The sequence below is a fragment of the Lissotriton helveticus genome, chromosome 5_1 (genome assembly GCF_964261635.1).
Source record: "Lissotriton helveticus chromosome 5_1, aLisHel1.1, whole genome shotgun sequence".
NCBI classification, from domain to species: Eukaryota; Metazoa; Chordata; class Amphibia; order Caudata; family Salamandridae; genus Lissotriton; species Lissotriton helveticus.
In genome coordinates, this window is record NC_136065.1 from 1,268,670,368 (window position 1) to 1,268,688,934 (window position 18,567).

Genomic DNA, 18,567 nt, shown 5'->3' on the forward strand with positions numbered 1-18,567 from the left:
AAACGTCGACACTACCATCTTATCCCTGCAATGTTTAATTCATCTTGATTTGGGATAGATGTTTCTTTAGGTTTTGCTGTGACACTCATTAATTTGGCATTAACTTTGGTGTACCTGCATCTCCTATTCTCTGCTTTGTTGAATTATTTAAAAAAAAACTTTTGATAAAATTCATTTTTTATATACACCTTTGTGTTTTGTTGTTTATATGTTGTGTATGTGTTCCAATTTGTTATATGTGATTTCATGATTTTGATCTATTCGATTCTGATGTATTAGCTACGCTGTTAGTAAATAGCACTGTGAATTGGTGGTCTAGTTTGTTCTCACGGGGCACTCCGATTTGTTTCTTCACCTGTATATTCTGTGTGTAGCGGGGTGAGCGTCTGGATAGTCGACTGCCCTTACAGTGATCAACCTATGTGGGGCACGCTGGCAGGGGGTGGAGGGTGGGGGGAGGGATTGTTAGGTAGTAGGGAGGAAGGACCATTCCTTTGATTCTAGTTTCCATCCCTTGACAGAATGAGCCATCTGCTTAATGGCGGTCCTGGGACAGCTACCTCAATTGATTTAACTATGCAGAAAACGAATAAAACGTTGTTAAAAAAAAGAGTGGGAGATCAGACTATTTTTTTTTAAAGAGAGTTTTGTATAGCGCTACTACTGCAATGCGCTGTATTTGGGTGCACCGCAGTACATTCTACAGAGATTGCAGAGAGTCCAGTCTATGGCAGCAAAGCTGGCACTGAACAGGCACCGAAGGGCCTCCACGATCTGCGCCCTGAGTGACCTACATTGGCTGCCTGTTAAAGAGAGAGTGTGTTTTAAATCTCTTTGTAGAGTGTATAGAGCAGCGCATGGCCTAGGCCCCATTCCAGTACAGGAAAGATTTACTTGGCATCATCCGAAAAGACAGCTCCGCTCCTCGAATGCGAGCCTAATAAGAACGACGAGATTTAAGAAAACCAGGATGGGAGGCAGACCCTTGGGCGTGGCAGTTACACGTCTCTGGAACAACTTGCCCCAGACCATTAGACAGGCCGATTCACTGTCCTGTTTCAGAAAGAATCTGAAAACCTGGTTATTTCCAAGGGTGGAAAATTAGATCTTCACTACCAGGTCAGGTTAATCTTCGCGCTAAATAGTCTGTAGTCTAAGCGCCAGGATTACCCGTAGGGTGGCAGTTTCGCGCTATATAAATGCTCCATACAATACAATACAATACAATACTTTAAACTTTTACTTGTCCTGGTAGTGAAAACACTTAAATTCATTTATTACTACTGCAAGGCCTAGCTCTCCCATTGGATAACACTGGGTTACGTTATTTCTTTTATTAAGTGCTAACTCTCAATTGAGAGCAAGTGGGAATGTCAAGTTTGGTGCCTAAAGAATTGTCATTTAAAGCCCTCTTCGATGGTAACGTCGGATTCTAAGTCACAATTCTGAAAATGCCACTGGATTCAAGCAAGCCGGGCTGAAGACGGCTGAAATGCCAGAAACCGGTCCTCGGAAGCTTGTTTCCGGTCCAGGGAAGGCATGGCTTGGCAGTTCGGGCTGGACTGTTTCCATGAGGCACAGGGTCAGACTGATTTGCATATGGCCATGTCTGCACTGGGGTGGCAGAGTGGGCTAAAGAACAGTGATGGATTAATCCCAGATCTGTTGACTTGGTGTGATTGTTTGATTGGTTCAGATGCTCCGTCCATCACCACCCCCTTTTGTACCACTTTTAGAAAGTTGGCATTTTCTTACCCTAACCATTTGGTGCCTGCAGCCTGTATCTTAGGTCACATGTCTAGGTGTAGTTGGTAGTTGCTCTTTGTGTACTGCTCCCAGACAGATAAAGGAGAATAGGTTGTGGAAGGATGGGCCACCTTTGATTTGATGGTGGGGAGAAGCTGTCACCTTCCACACTTGCACATCACAAAGGCTGTGCCTAGGCACACTCACAAAGGGTTTGACACTAGTTTTTTCAGACCCCCAGACAAGTTGGGGCCAGGACAGTGAGGCAGTAAATTCCAAGCACCTCTGTGGGTGGAGACCTACAGAACCTTCTCCTACTTCAAAGTGGGCACCAGGCATAAATATTGGACTCTCAGACCCGGCTCTTCTGCACACCTCTGTACCTTTGGAAGGACTGCTGTGCCGCTCTGCAAGAAGGGTTGCTACTCTGTTGCCCTGCAAGCTGAGTAAAAGAACTTGAACTGCATCTATATCCCATGTCCACCAGAGTGACTCCAAGGGCTAATTGGCTGGCCTCCTGATCAGAGCCTCTGGGATAGAAAAGGCCCCGGCTATCTCAAACTCAGCACTTGGACTTAGTCTGCTGTGAGTCTTGCCTCTCAAGCGGTTCCACTCCAGTCCTGGACCCTTGGAAGTGGGGCTAACGGTGCTCTGCCAGCCCAGCTGTGGTCCAGCACTCAGTGTTCTCAGAACTGCAGCTGCGATACACATCCTCGTGGCAGGCCTTTGCAATTCGGCATTTGGAAGAGGCATGTGTAGGACGTCCCATCTAAATACCAAATCTACATGGGATTTATGGCAACTTTATTACGGTCGCAAAACATTCCTGTTTTACCGACTCCTTGAAGGAGGTTATAACCTATACGCAAATGGGAAGGGGTCCCCACGGGACCCCTTCCCATTTAAGGATGGAAACATAATTTTTCCTATGGACCTCTGCCTACTCTTAAAAAATGAAACTGAAAAGTTTGATTTTTTCTATTTAAATTCATCCCGTTTTCCTATAAGGAAAACTGGTTGCATTTAAAAAAAAAGACTGCTTTATTTAAAAGCAATCACAGACGTGATCTGTGGATCACAAATTGTGACCTGCCTCATTAATATGCATGAGGTAAGTATGTTTGCGACCCACTTGAATCAAAATGAAAGTCAAATGAACTTTCTACATTAGGAATACTGACTTCCTAATTGCAATTTGGAGAGAATCGCAGTTAGGAAATCGGTATTACTCATGTTAGTACATCTGGCCCATGATGACCAGAAGGGTCGTCCAATGTCTTATGAATCTTCCGTGGTAATCCCTACCAGACTAGCATGACCACCCATCATTTACAATATAGTTTAGAAGTTGGATTTTCTGTGTCGTTGGGTGTAACTTTGCTGGCATGATATTTTCTCCCCACCCACTCTCTTATGAGTTTCAGTCTTAGATAGATGTGTCTCCTAAATCAGAGTTATGTCTGGGTGTAGGTAGTGGGTATAGTCCAATATTTCCTTTCTCTTTATGTACTGGGAGAGCCCGTTGACATTGAGGGAGATTAGGGAAAGAGTGTTTGCATTAGACATCGATCCCCGGGAGATCTCATGCAGGCAAATAGGGTGAAAGATGGTTCCTGTGTGATCCTGTCTGGTGTACTGGTTATATGGAGAACCTATAGTTAACGTATTGATGTGAAGTAGTCACCTACGTTCACCAGATTGGGGTGTTGAAGAGAGCATGTTACTATTCCAGTGACTAAGTAACAGAAGGGAGATATGGATGAAGTAAGTAGGCCTGTCTCTTAGTGTGCTAAAGCTGGATAGTGTTAAAAAGTCAGTGGTGTCAGGTGGCAGTTGTGTCAGGAGGAAGGCTATGGAGATAGGAGGGAAGGAGATCTTTGAGCACTGACAGACGTGGGGAAAAACAAATTCTATGGTTGGGTGAACTGTCTCGTGGCCATGCCTGCTACTAGTTCCCCAAGGGTCCAATTATAGTTAGTGTTATAACTGGCCTAAAAATTGGGTGTTAAGGTAAGGAGCATGGATGTGTAGTGGGAGCACCAGGGTAACAAACCAAGTATCTCCACCTGAGACCATTCCCCCCACTCGCTACTAGCTGCATGGGCTTGTCAGTTCACCTTTAACTTAACTGGGACGGCTTCAAGGGCAATCAGGATTTATCTGTGGTGTGGATAACTTTAAGCTGTGATTTGCACTTGGGCCCAGTTGACCATTTTCTCATAACTACTTGCAGCCGTTGGGCTTCATCTGCCGGAGTAGATACGGGGTCTCCATGCTGTCTGGCGGTAGAGCTGCTGGAGGTTACTGTAAAATAAAGGATAACTACACTGGAAATGATGATCATAGGAGAGTCTTTATTAGAAAGACCCCATCCATGGAGGACCACAGCCAACTGCCGCATATAAGAATCTCTGCATATAAACACTCCACGTTCTAACATGGAATGAAGCAACACTACACTTCTTCCTCTTAATAATTGAACAAGATAAAACAAATAAATAGTCACAATCACAAAATAAATACCTAGAACTGAAACAAAGAATATATTTTCTAGCACATCCCCCTCCCAAATAATTAAAAAAAAAAAATCGAAATACAAATAAATACTTAGAGATATGAAACTACTTTCTTAAAAAATCTTTCAGATACAAAGGACTTCTGCAAATTCTTACACTCTTGCGAGTGTAATTCTGACCTTGTAGTTGTATTGAGAAATTACTAGAACTAAACTCATTATCTTCACAGTTAAATCTTGGTTTTACATTAGACTTTACATGAACAACTCTATTACAATTCCAGATTCGACCATCATTGGTTTTTACAGCATTCTTGAACATTTTTACCACAGTCTTTTCATCAGTGAACTTTGACTACTTGAGACATCCAACTGGTGCTTTAATTCTGACTCTGTCTCCTTCTTTGAAATTAACATCCAAAGCTGACTTTCAAGCATCAAAATATAATTTTCTTTTCCTTTGTAAATTTAATTCTTTGTCTTTCCATTGGCCAATGTCATTATCCTTCAAACCTTTATCCAGAGACATCCAACCTGGGCATATAATGGTATTAGCAGATCTACCTTTGAACAATTCAAAAGGAGTTTCCCAGTTGACGAATGAGGAGTGAACCTGTAAGCTGAAATTCTTCTTTGCAGTTCTTCTCGCCAATCCAAATTATTAACTCTCGCTAATTGAATACTTTCCTTCAGGGTTTTATTCAACAGCTCAACAGCCCCATTAGTTTCAGGATGATACAGAGAAGCTTTTTTTATGAACAAATCCACATTTGGTTAAATACTCCTCCATTACATTTGAACAAAATTGTGGCCCATTGTCTGACAATAATGAACTTGGAAAACTTTCTCTTTTAAAAATGTTGTCTAGAAATTTAATCACAGCTTGAGAAGAAATGTCATGAACACAACTTACTTCAATCCAACGTGAGTACAAATCAATTAAAACAATCAAAAATGGAGTCTGATGCTCACCATGTAGAGGATCAACAATATCTATCGCTATTTCATCCCAAGGTCATTTAGGAAGTTTCCTACAAACCATGGGAGTTTGTCTAGGTTTAAGTATTTTGTCACTGATGGAACACGGAACACAATCACGTACTTTCCGCTCTACCATAAGATCAACCCCAGGCCACCAAAAATCCTGCCTGATGCGTTCTTCAGTTTTACAAATACCCATGTGACCCTCATGAGCCATGTCTATGATCTTATCTCGAAGAGTTACTGGTGGAATCAATCTTGATCCTCTGGTTAATATATCATTGCAGATGGCCAACTCATCACACACCATAGACCAAGGTTATCCTAATTTATCTCCTTTACATTGCTTTATCATTTCCATAACATTCTGCAATTCCTTATCCTTCCCCACTTCATCTCTCCAATCTTCTTCTTTTATAACTCCAGAAGTTATTTCACAAACACGCATTTGTGCATCATCAAATAAATCATCTTTTTCCAGAATGTTAGTTTCAACTGTGTCTACATGACGTGAGAGACAATCTGCCGACACATTGCTTGCTCCTGGGATGTACTCCATACTAAAATCAAACTCTTGAAGCGAAATCACCCACCTCCTGATTCTAGATGAGATTGAGTCTAAACCTTTTTTCGCAAAAATTTCTTTCAAAGGTTTGTGATCAGATCTTACCACAGATTTTGTGCCCCAAATAAATTTCTATACGTGTTCAGTGCCCAAAAAATAGCCAAAGCTTCCTTCTCGATGACTGAATAGTTAATTTCAGCCCCTCTTAAACACCTAGACGCACATGTTATCAAACACTCCTTGTTGTCCCTAACTTGAATTAACAAAGCACCTAATCCTTTGTTACTCGCATCAGTAACCACGTAAGTAATATCTCCTGGGGTGAAAGCTTGAAGATTTGGTGCACTTTTAAGATCACTTTTGACATTCTCAAACTCCTTCCTGCACATAGTATCCCAAACAAATTCTGTTTTCTTACAAAGTAAACCTATTAGATGGCAGGTTTTATTCCCAAAATTCTTTATAAATTTTCCATAAAACTCGGCATTCCTAAGAAAGATGCCAACTCTTCTTTTGAACAAGGTTCTTTAAGTCCAACAATGGTTTCCACCAACTCTTTTTTTGGTCTTTCTCCCTTTCCTGAGATGTGATGGCCTAAATAGTCCACCTCTGTCACACCAAACCTACACTTGTCAAAACGAAGAGTCAGTCCAGCTTCCATTAATCTTCTCAACACTTTTTCCACTCTAGAATCGTGTTCCTCAATGGTGTTACCGTAAATCAACAAATCATCCTGATAACACCTTACCCCTTTAATACCTTTCACAATATCATTCATTATTCTCTGAAGTACGGAGGCGGCCGATACAAGACCGAAAGGCATTCTTAAAAATTTGAATGCACCCATAGGTGTAATAAATGCGGTTAAATCTTGTGAACCTTTGTCTAGAGTTACCTGATGATATGCAGACGCTAAATCTAGCGTACTAAAATAACATGCACCATTTAAGGCCGAAACCATCTCATCAATGTTTGGTAAAGGATATTTGTCTACAATAACCTCCTTGTTTAACGATCTAAGATCCACACAGAGCCTGATTTCGTTATTACCCTTTATAGCTACCACGATGGGAGCCAACCATTCTGTCGCCTCCACAGGCTCAATCACACCTGCTTCCAACAGTCTGTCAATTTCTTTCTGTACGGACTCATGTAAACTGAGGGGAATTCTTCTCACTTTTGCTGTAATGGGCTTTGCACCTAACTTCAACTTAATGGAATGATTGTATCCCTTCAAACGTCCTAGTTTGTTTTTGAAAAGGTCTACAAATTTCTTAACATATTTTTCACTATGATTCTCAATAGATTGTACTTTAACAGGTGGATTGCTATTTGGATCAAGAATAATCCCAAGTGTAGCCTGATGTGACCAACTCAGTAGGTTATCCCCTTTTTCCGCTACATATATCTTAGCCTCAGTTATTCTTTCTTTACATTCCAAGCAAGACACAAAATAACCTATCATCTTGATTGGAATTCCTCCATAGACTATTGGTTTAACATCAGTTTTCAATAACTTAACTTTGTCTCTAAAATTTTGATTAAAAATATCTTTTGAGATGAAAGTTAAATGTGAACAAGAATCAAATGTAATTTTAAAATCAACATTTTCTAGTTTAACCCATTCTGATGGATGTTCAAGACCACACACTTCATTAACTTGAAAACTGACCTCTTTCACATCAGTTTTTACACTTCCTCTGTTTTTTCTTGAAAAATTGCCTTTTTTCTTACAATAATTACAAATTACAGTGAGAGCTGGACAAAAACTATCATTAGCCTTATGCCCATTTCTCCCACATGTATTTTCATCTTCACCGCCTTTCTTATTGTCATTAACATTTTTCTGTACCTACTGACACACAACTTCTTCCACTTTTTCTTGCACAACCGTAGATTTGTTTACTTTACTAAGCTCGTTAACACACTTTAACATGTGTTCAACCCTTTTTGCAATAATCATTACTTCATCCAGTGGTGGCTCATCTTTTAACGAAAGTTCCTCTCTAATTTTGTCGCTTCCACACTTTAACACAAACTGATCCCGAATTCTTTCTTCAACAAGTTCTCAACATTTGCAACTCGAAGCTAATTTCCTAAGTGCTGTTACAAATTCTTCCACACTCTCATCTTTTCCCTGTTCTCTCATCCCAAAATAGTATCGCTCCATAATAGTGCTCACTTTAGGGAGGTAATGTTAATCTAGTTGTTTCACATATACCTCATATTCATTTAAACCTCTTTGACACACTTGACTTAATGGAGGTACATTTTCCAAAACCTCTTGACCCTCTCCTCCTAAACAGTGTAATAAAAGTGCCTGTTTTCTTTCAGCGCTTAAATTAGCAACACACACCCTCGCATAATTCTCAAATATTTTTTACATTTCTTACATTTCACTGGTGGTTCACCTGGACTAGTCAAGAAAAACGGTGGAGATGTCACATTTTGCATTTTCTTATCTTATTAAGTAAAATAAACTTTTAACCCCTTTCCTATTCTTTTTGATTCACTATGTTTTAGAATAATAGATTCAATATTATAAACATGTATCAGACTTGTAGATTATTTGCACACAACCATTTCTTTCTCAAAATACAATAATAATAAATATTATATGAAAAGCAGTGTGCAAATCACCGTTATAATTACTTCAACTAAAGTTTTAAAATTGTCCAAACTACCACTGAAATTTAGATGTGCGAGTCAAAGTATATTTCAGCCAAAAATTAAATTAAACCTTCTTCTTTTCTTTAAAAAAAAAAAAATAATAGGCTTCTCCCAATTTAAAATGGCCGCCACATTTTCCTTTTGCGCAAATAGTTTCTTTTCTTCATTTGGTTGGGCTTCTTTTTTTTCCCTTTTTTTTTTTTTAAGATATCCCAACTTAAAATGGCTGCCACGGACATCCGAATACATCGAGTCCTTTCTTTAATGTAGATCAAGCTTGTTTTTTCCCTCCCAAGCTCACATCACAGTGAAGATGACTCACCAACCTCTTTCTCGACGCATGCGTGGTCCGCAGTTTCCCTTGCTCGCGCTGCTACCTTCAGGCTGGTTTATTTCTTGATTTTCTGCAAAAACAACACCCGCTTTGGATCGCTTGACCGGTAAGAATCACTGCGATCTCCTACTGCCGGTTTCTTTGCGTTATCCTTCTTCCTGTTCCTTCGATGTATTTTAGCTGCTGCACAGAATACTACAGCATATACTCCTTCCTCCGAGTTAGGGACTTCTACTTCTCTTTGCATGCAATCTTCGCCAGTGTAAAATAAAGGATAACTACACTGGAAATGATGATCATAGGAGATTCTTTATTAGAAAGACCCCATCCACGGAGGACGACAGCCAACTGCTGCGTATAAGAATCTCTGCACATAAACACTCCACGTTCTAACATGGAATGAAGCAACACTAAAGTTACCATGCGGGGTCTGCCAACTCGTCTAGAAATCCATCCAGTTGTCCCGGATCCCCAAACTCTAACATTCTGTTAATAAGCATGGCAGCAGGTCTAATATGCCTTTCTGATGCCTGAGTGTTTTAGACGTGATCTCAGCAACAGAAATTGTTTATATTTAACCATCGTTTTTTTTTTTTGTTTAAATTTGTTTATTGGGTTTTGGTTAACATTGTACAGGTAGCATGTCAGCGATAATGCAGTACAGTGGTACATATTCGTAAATACATAGTATCGATACACACCAGTAGCTTTTCCCATGCAGTGTACACGTGGCAATCAGCCCTTCCAAGTTGTACGGACCATTAATATTCAGCATATAGTTCCCCCCATCGCCCGGGGCATACTTCCCAGGCAAGCAGAGGTTGTCCATGGTGATCAATCTACTAAGCGTAGTGTAATAATGACTCTGTGACTCATTGTTCCTTACTCAGTCTTCCCATATGGTGCCGACGAGGCCGGCAAGATACGTGCCTGCATATGTTGTCGTGATGTTCCTGCCAACCGGTTCTGCCAATAAACTATCGGTAGGGATAACCATTCCTACAATCTAAACTTCCAATTGTTTCAACTTTTGGGGTTAACTTGGTGGGGTGGTGCGGGGGGTTGGGTGGGAAGCGGGAGATGGTCTGGTGTGTTGGGGAGGTGGTGGTAGATCTTACGTATGAGGAATAGCAGTGTGGCACGCGGGTGGTCGGGGGCGCGTGCTGAAGAGCAGGGATCGCAGATAGTGGGGTCACGTGGCGCTTGGGAGGTTGTGTGACCATGTCAGTGTGGTGTAGGGGACGAAGCGACTGCACAGGTCTGGGACTGTGGGGCTGTCAGTGACTCTGGTGGGTTCGTCGCCTGAGTGAAGTCATGCATCAACTGGGCCCAGTCTAGGGAAATTGGGTGTTTTCGGTGCCCCTTCACTTCCTCCTCCCGGAGTATCTCCTCCTCTGCTTTACCCCATTTGCGTACTGCGCCGATCCAGGCTGCCACCGGTGGTCCGGCGGGGTCTCTCCAGTGCATGGCTATGCCCCTCTTTGCTAGGAGGGTGGCCAGTGATAGGAAACGATACTGCACTTTCTCGGTCTTCAGCCTGCGGAAGATTCCGAGTGCGCATGTCTCCCATGTAGACATAGTCGTGATGGCAGTCACCTCCTCAAGGGTCCGGTGGACTGTGTTCCAGAACCCTTGGAGTGTGGGGCAGTCCCAGAACATGTGTTTAAAGTCTGCCATCGGGGTTTGACAGCGGGGGCAGGCAAAGTGTGTATCCGGAAAGAAGCAATGCAGTCGATGTGGTGTGAGATAGGCTCTATGGAGGAAATTCAATTGTATGTTGCGGAACCTTGCATTCCTAGAGACCTTCTTGGGGTATTCCAGGGCCATGCTCCATTCTGTGTCGGGACTACCCTGCCTATGTCCGTCTCCTATTTCTGACGTAGAGGCTGGAGGGATGGAAGGAGTAGTGTACGTATTGCCTTGTATAGCCAGGTAACCAGGTGGCGCCCCACTCCCATGTGTAGGATCGTGTGTATCACTGGGTGTGGCGTGGGCTCTCCCTCGGCAGGGTCCCAGTATCTACGACTACTCTCTATTAATTGTCTATGGAGTAAAAATTGTCCGGGGGGGGAGATCGTATTGCTCCATCATTTGGTCATATGTTTTCAATCGTCCCTCTTCAAAGAGTGATTCCACCTCTGTGACTGCCAATTCAGTCCAGACCCGTAGTGTACCCTGTGTGTAGTACGTGGCTCCTCTTGGGAAGCCCACCAGTGGAAGCAGGGGCGGGTATGGTGGGCGTGCTCTAGACATGCGGTGAACACGCATCATACAGGTGCGAGCTATGGAGAATTGCAGGGGTCAGGTACGCATAGGTTTGGTACCCGGGAGCAGTGTACGGTGGACTGCTGGTTGCGGTATGGGGCCGTCCGCCGTGATGGTCTCTCCCATATGTCGCCCCGCTGTCCAGTATGACAGCCATTGGAGCTGGGCCGCCAAGAAGTACGCCTCGAAGGCCGGTGCTCCCAATCCACCTTCCGTGGTGGGTAGGTAGAGTGTCGACAACGCCACCCGTCGCCGTCCCCCACCCCACACCAGCTCCGTGAGGAGACTGTCCAGCTCCTTAAAGAACGACCGCGGCGGGACCACCGGTTGGCAAAATGATACAGTAGTCTGGGGACCATGATCGTTTTAGCCAGGGCTACCCGGCCTATAGGCGCCAACGGAAGTGTCTTCCAGAAGCCCACCGCTGATCGTAGCCCAGCTAGGGTCTTGCGATGGTTCCCTTCGTATAGATCCTCTGGGGTGTGATATAACCGCACTCCCAGATAACGGGGGGCCTCTACATCCCACGTCAGTAGTTGGGGGCCTATTCGGGTCTCGAATGGGGCCATATGGTGGCTCAGCGGGTATAACGAGGATTTCTCCCAGTTGACCTTGAGGCCCGAGACGTCTGCGAAGTCTTCCAGAGTTCTCCAGATACTGGTCAGGTCCTTAGTAGCGTCCCGGATATATATTAAGAGGTCGTCCGCGTATAAGGACACGCAGTGTTTCGTATCTGCTAGAGGGATTCCCCATTCCTCGCCCTCCCGTCGCAGGCGTATTGCGAGGGGTTCAACCGCTAGGGCGAAGAGGAGGGGCGACAGTGGGCATCCCTGTCTCATTCCTCTCTCCACCGTAAACGCTGACGAGATGTATCTACCCATCCTGACTCGAGATGTGAGGTTCGTATAAAGGAGCCTTGTGTACGCTAATAAGTTCGGGCCAACGTTATATCTTCGAAGGACCTCGAATAAATATGGCCATAAGAGAGTATCGAATGCCTTCTCGAGGTCTAATATGAGGCATGCTGCAATGGGGAACTGCTCCCTTGTCTCGTCCTGGACATGGAACAGCCTACGGAGGTTGTGGGATGTGCTGCGGTTGGGGACAAACCCGCTCTGATCGGGGTGGATTAACGGAGGTAGGACCTGGGTATACCTCTCCGCTAGAATTTTGCCTAGGATCTTGCAGTCCGTATTAAGTAACGTGATGGGTCTATATGTGGTTTGAGGAATGATACTACTATCGATTTCCTAAGGGACTGTGGCAACATCCCCGCCTCGAGTGCGGCGTCAAACATGGTGACCATTCGGGGGCTCAGGAGAGTCGAGAAGGTACTATAATATTCGAGGGGGAAGCCGTCCATCCCTGGGGCTTTATTTCTAGCTAGTGCCCCTATCGCCTTTTTCACTTCGGGTAGGCCTATCTTACTGTCCAGGTCTTTCTTATTTGTCGGTGAGATTTGGGGGGTGGTCAAAGTGTGGAAGAATCCATCCATCACTTGGGAGTCTCCTTGTCGCAGGGCCTTGTATATGCCGGAGTAATATGTGTAGAAGACTTGAAGGATTGCCAATTGGGATGTGTGGAGCTGACCAGACTGATCTCTAATTTCTGTGACAGGTTTTAGATCGGGGTCCTGTCTAGCGAGCCAGGCCAAAAGTGCACCTCCCCTGTTGCCCTCCCGGTGTACCCTGGCGGCATAGATCCTAAAATTGTATTTACGGAGGTCTCTCAGTGTTTCCGCGTACCTGGTTTTGGCTTCGGCCACGTGTTCCGGGGTGGCCGCACCGCGGTCATCCGCCTTCGATAGGGATGCTAAAGCACATTCCGAGTCCCGTAGCGTACGTTCTAGGAGCTTGCGCACCCCCACTACCTGCTGTATACAGTGACCTCTCGCCGTTACTTTATGTGTATCCCATTCTATGAGCCTAGAGGTTGCCGTCCCTGCATTAAGTGCAAAGTGTTCCTGTAGGTGTTCCTGGTGAGTATGTGTGAATACCTGGTCTGTAAGACACTCCCGGGGGAGTTTCCATGTGGGCACAGGAGGGTGCGGCGGTTTCCATCGAAGGGTCAACGAGTGGGCATCGTGGTCTGAAAGCACCCGCCCCAGATAGTCGGAATGTTGTACCTTAGCGTGTATCTGCGCCGAGCAAAGAAATCTATCCAGGCGTACTCGGAGGTCGTGAGGGATGGAATGGAATGAGTATAGCTTGGAGGTGGGGTGTTGTGCCCCCATGTATCGATCAACGCCCAGTGTTTCACCCAAATATTAAATAGTTCTGTCTGCCTGTGAAGTGGTGAGTGTGTTGGTGGGGGGCGGGAGCGGTCCAGAGCCGCGTCCAGGACGCAGTTGTAGTCTCCTCCCAATATCCACTGTACGTGGCTGTGATGCGCTAGCGCTGTCGTGAGGCGGTTCCAGAATACATTCTGTTCAGTATTTGGGGCATAGATACTGCCTATCAGAATTGATTGCCCATCCAGCAAGCCCTCCATTAACACATATCGCCCCTCCTTATCCACCACCCTGGCCTGTTCTTTAACCCCTTCCACGCTCATGACGAGCTGGGCTCGTCATGCAGTAGCCTCCTGCTACGCTGAGGACGAGCCCAGCTCGTCATGAATAATGGTGTTTGTAAAGTTCCAGCACAGGAGAAAAATCCCCATAGCGTTCAAGGTGTTAAATGGGGTACCTGGTCTGATCCAGATTAGTGTCCCCGTGGCAAAAGCGGAGTATCCGGTAGCGCCGACAATGCCCCGCCATTTCTTCTGTAGTCGCCCCACCTCTGTTGCCGTCAAGTGAGTCTCTTGCAAAAGGGCGATGTGTGCTTGTTGTCTCTTCAAATAAGCATATACTGCATAACGCTTACTTGCTGTATGTAGGCCCCTTACGTTTAGTGTGATGAATGTAATGTCCGAATTAGGGAGTCTCGTCATGTCTGTCTGTTAGTCTTACAGGGCAGCACGCCCCAATCCCTGGGCCCATGGTTATGGCCACCTCCACCCGTACACTTCTCCCACAAATGTCCAGACGTAGACTAACAGCCCTCTCCCGCAGAGGTATGAGGAACAGGTGGAATGAGGGGGGGGGGGAAACTTAAGAACAACATTTGGGAAACTGTCCCAACCATAGGGGCCTATTGCTTGGCACAATTAGTCCAAACTGTACATCACGTAATGTCTCTAGTTCGTTTTGTGTGGGGGGTGGGTTGGTGTCGCTGCCGAAGGCTTTAGGTCAGGCTGCCCTTCGCGCAGTGTAGCTGTAAGTGAATTCGCAATCGCCATTACCTCTGTTGGTGAATTACGACTCCCTTCTGGTTCCATCCAGTCTGAGTGTCCCGGTTTTACCATATTCTCCGCTCGTCGTCGTTCAGTAGAGCGTGTCCGCCGTTTGCGGGGTCACCAGTGGAGGGGAGACCGAGCCCCCTCTCGAGGTGCGTGTGTCGCTGCATTCTTCATCTTTGGATGTGAAGATGTGTGGGCCCCGGTCCTCCTCCGGTCCATCCACCGTGCGCCGGGTCTCCGCCGCCGCATGTAGGGCTTTCCGTCTGTCTGCTATTATTTGTTCCAGATCCGGGGATTTTCTGGTGTTGGGAACTGATGGGCGGCTCAGCTGCGTGAGGGCTATCTTCTTGGAGCGTAGTCCTCGTTTGTTAGAAAGGGGGCGCGATTATGTGGCTCTCTGTCCTGGTAGATCCTTGTCGTGGTGTTCCAGCCAGCGCCTCGCCTCCGCCGGGTCCGTCAAGAAGTGCGTAGAGTCCCCTAGTATAATTTTAAGGCGAGCCGGGAAGAGGAGCGCGTACTGCAGCTTGTGTTGCCTCAGGGTTTGTTTCACCGCCTGAAATGTGGCTCGCTGGCTATATTTAACCATCGTTTCTTGCGAGAAATCTAGCAATATGATGGTTTCAAAGATCAACAGTCCCTGATGTTTCGCCTCCGAGGTAATTGCACTGGCTTGTTGGTGGCTTAGAAAACTCGCTATGATTTGGCTTGGGCCTTCCTCTGGCGTCTGTCATCTCAATGTGATTCTGTGTGCACTTTGGAATTCAAGAGAGGGGGCAGAAAGTGCGCCAGGAAGGACATCATGTTTTCCCCCTCCATGTCCTACATAATGCCCAAGAAGCACAGGTTGGCTCTGTGCTTCTGGTCCTCAAGCTCAGTCCCTTCCTTCTGGAGGTAGAAGTGACCCTGCTCCCAGTCAATGGGTGTAGTAAGTTTCTGTTACAGTTGGTCCAGCCTGGTTCCTATTCTGAGGTGCCTGGGATTGAAGGCTTTGATGTCTGAACGGATCGATTGTATGTCTGTTTTTATCACCAACCATGGCTAGTCGTGCGAAGGGCTGCAAGTTTTCATAATCTTATGTAGTGCCGTCTTTTGCGCTGGAACTTCCACGTCTACGGCTGTACTGACTGGTTTAACAGTGACTGGTTCAGTGAACAAGAGTTGCCTTGTCGGCTTTGACATAGTCAAGGATTAGCGGGAGCTGAAGCTGGGTGGCCTCTAACATGTCCTTCGGTCTGTGCCCTGGGGCTGGTAGGCAACATTTTCCCTTCAGCAGCTGGAGGATGTGGCAAGGATTGTGTCCAGTCGTAGAAGTCAGTGTCTCCCCTTGAGAAGCGGCACTAGTCCCGCCCCCTCCCCCCACATGGGGCATGTGAACCCAGTATTTCTATCACTGGGGCAGCCCGTGTAGGGGGTGTCTTGTTTCTTTTTGTCTAAACCACCTTGCAGGGTCGTGCTAGGACGGCTGTGTCCCTGTCGCCCACAAAAGGGGGAGCCGTTGGTTCCGTTACTTCAAGATTCCCTGTGGTAATCAGGACAGTGTGGCTCTAGATCTCCTGTCATGGCAAAGGTTTTTCCTCCCCAGGGGGTCGTGGTGCACAATACCTGTGCCCAAGAGTTATAGTTCTGGTAACCCACATCTTAGGAAGGCCCAGGCCTTCTGTAGTCCCTGCGGACATCTGCTTCTTCCGGGGAGCTTACCGTCCAGATGGTGTTGATGCGGGAAGAGTGTGTAGATATGTCTGGAACTACTAGGTCATCAGCCCATGTGGTCATTCTCTGAGTCTGGTAGGCCTCATATTCCCAGTGCTTTGGTAGTCTGCCATGCTTGCTGTGGGCATGGTTCAGCGGTGTGGTACTTCAGGGGCCAGCAGGAACATGCAATACCAGTTGCAACACCCCCATCTCGAGTGGCGCACAAGCAGTCTACGCTTCCTCCCATTTAGTTACCAGGTCCATCCCCTAGTCTATGGCTTGGTGAGGCCGCAGTGGTCTCAGGTAGAGTGACCCGTTGAGAAGTTCATTCTTGGTGCCTCCCTGGAGCGCCGCCATACCATCAAGAGCTAGACCACGCCGCCTGTTTATTTATTTATAATGCACAAACTATTTCCAAAGGGCATAATGCTGCTAGAAACAACATCACCATGAAAACACAGATGAAGGGACTCGAAAACCAAGTATAATAAGTATGTTTTAAGTTTTTTCCACAGGAGTGTGTAGTCAGATACTTGCTGAAAAGCACCACATATTAGGTCTTCGAACTATGAAGGATGTCCCACCACATGGGGCTTTATTGTAACTGGGAGGCACAACAGGAAAAGTGATCCAGATATGAAAGGGGCAGAAAAGAATTTAGGGACAGTGTGATCCTAAGCCCAGGCATCCTGAAAATGTGGGTAGGATCCAGACCTTGTGAATTCACGCTGGCTACAACTGATCAAGAACCACACACTAATTGTGTTGTTTCCTCTAAGGTATCCATGCTGTATTCTATCCTTTTCCTTAGATTATCATGTATAGATATATGTCTGTATCTTAAACTGAAATGTTTTTCTTACAGGACGTGAGGTTATATCATTATGCATAAAAGAGGAGGAAGATACCTACTATCAGGAAAACATGATAATTGAAAACATCATTAATTGCAAAGGTCAGTAAATAGTGCTTAGATGCTTGGAATGCGAAAAATCCGACGGATTCTCAAAAAGGTATTCTCATGCAGTATGTTGGTCTTTCACGCCCCATAATTGAAATATAGCACTTGGCGTGGGTGGAAGGGCTGATCAATGAGCACAGATGTTGTCCTTGTCTTCCTAATATGAATAACCTAACATCAAGCAAGTAATACTAAGTTTTTCAAAGAGCCTTATGAATCACATTGATTGAGCGAAAGTTCTCTCTAATGCTTCACATTCCACCCTTTCTTACGAGACTGCTAACACATGCTATTGCTGATGTGTTAAATGTACAATATGTGCGAGAAGTAATCTTGTCTGAAAAGCCTTGTTGGTTTATTTCCTTGTACAGATGTGTTCTGATGTACGTGTAATCGGAAAATTATGTCATTAGTCACTTGCAATACTTTATTACATACCATTAGTGATGTAATCAACAATACTTTGTTACATCCCATTAGTAATGCAACCATGCACTTTGTCTTTAGAAAAGCTGTCTTCTCTTTAACAGTGCAAGAAAGGTGGTGCGTGGCAGCCATAACAGTGCCTCCGTTGCTTGACAACAGCATGTTAAACAGTCTGTCAGCGCTGCCAGGGCATGGAGACAATTTGCAGTTCCAGAAAACCAACTTTCTTCATTTCATCTCAAAGAGAGGAGACTCCTTTTTGCAGCCTACACTGGGCACAGGTGCTGTATAAAGTGTCAGTGCAGACACGTTTAACTAAGCAGGAGTAAGGATGAGAGAGGGAGAGCAGAAATGAAGTGTTTAGATGCCAAAGCTCTGGCAGCGCAGCAAAGAAGATAAAAAGATGCAAAAGAGCTATGCATTAAGGAGGGAAAGAGGAACAGGAGAATTGGGTAACGTCCCTCCCAGCACTTATGTATCTTAATGCCACATGTGCGCCGAAGGTGCGCCAAAGGTAAGCCCGTCTGCGCCCGTCCGTGCCTGGACCGCGCCCAGCGCCCGTCCTCCTGCTCTATGCCGCTCCCAACCCCCCAGAGTAACTTATGATGCCGCTACTCTCCTCGCCCTCAACGCCGGACGCACCCCACTTTGCTGCGAAGCTACCCCAGGACGTACCCACGGCCCATTCTCCTGCCTCTCCTGTAAGTTCAACTGCGTCAGGACCCTCACCAAACACACTTCCTCCACACACAGCTCCGAACCCAACGACTTGAAATGCATCCTACTGAACACCCGCTCGGTCCACAGACATGCAACCGAACTCTGGGACCTAATCGACACTGCGTCACCTGACATCGCCTTCCTTACTGAAACATGGATAAATGCATCTTCTGCCCCCGACATCGCCATAGCCATACCGGACACTTACAAGATCATTCGAAAAGACCGCACCAATAAAAAAACTGGAGGAGGCATCGCCATCGTCCATAGAAACACCATCAAAATTACAACCAGCTCTGACGTCAATCTTGCAACCGCCGAACACCTCCACTTTCAGATCCACACCGACCCCACACTTAGAGGAACCCTCATTTACAGGCCCCCAGGCACCCGATCTCAATTCAGCGACGACA

The 18,567-nt window shown here is 45.7% G+C and overlaps 1 protein-coding gene across 4 annotated transcripts in view; it reads left to right on the forward strand.

Moving 5' to 3' along the window:
- LOC144755284 (uncharacterized) overlaps nt 1-18,567 on the forward strand; it is a 173,851-nt gene that overhangs the window by 96,727 nt on the left and 58,557 nt on the right. For all 4 annotated transcript variants that reach the window (XM_078644061.1, XM_078644064.1, XM_078644062.1 and 1 more), the window contains one exon: nt 16,913-17,002. In XM_078644061.1, the coding sequence (XP_078500187.1) occupies nt 16,913-17,002 (90 nt within the window). The remainder of the gene's footprint in view (nt 1-16,912; nt 17,003-18,567) is intronic.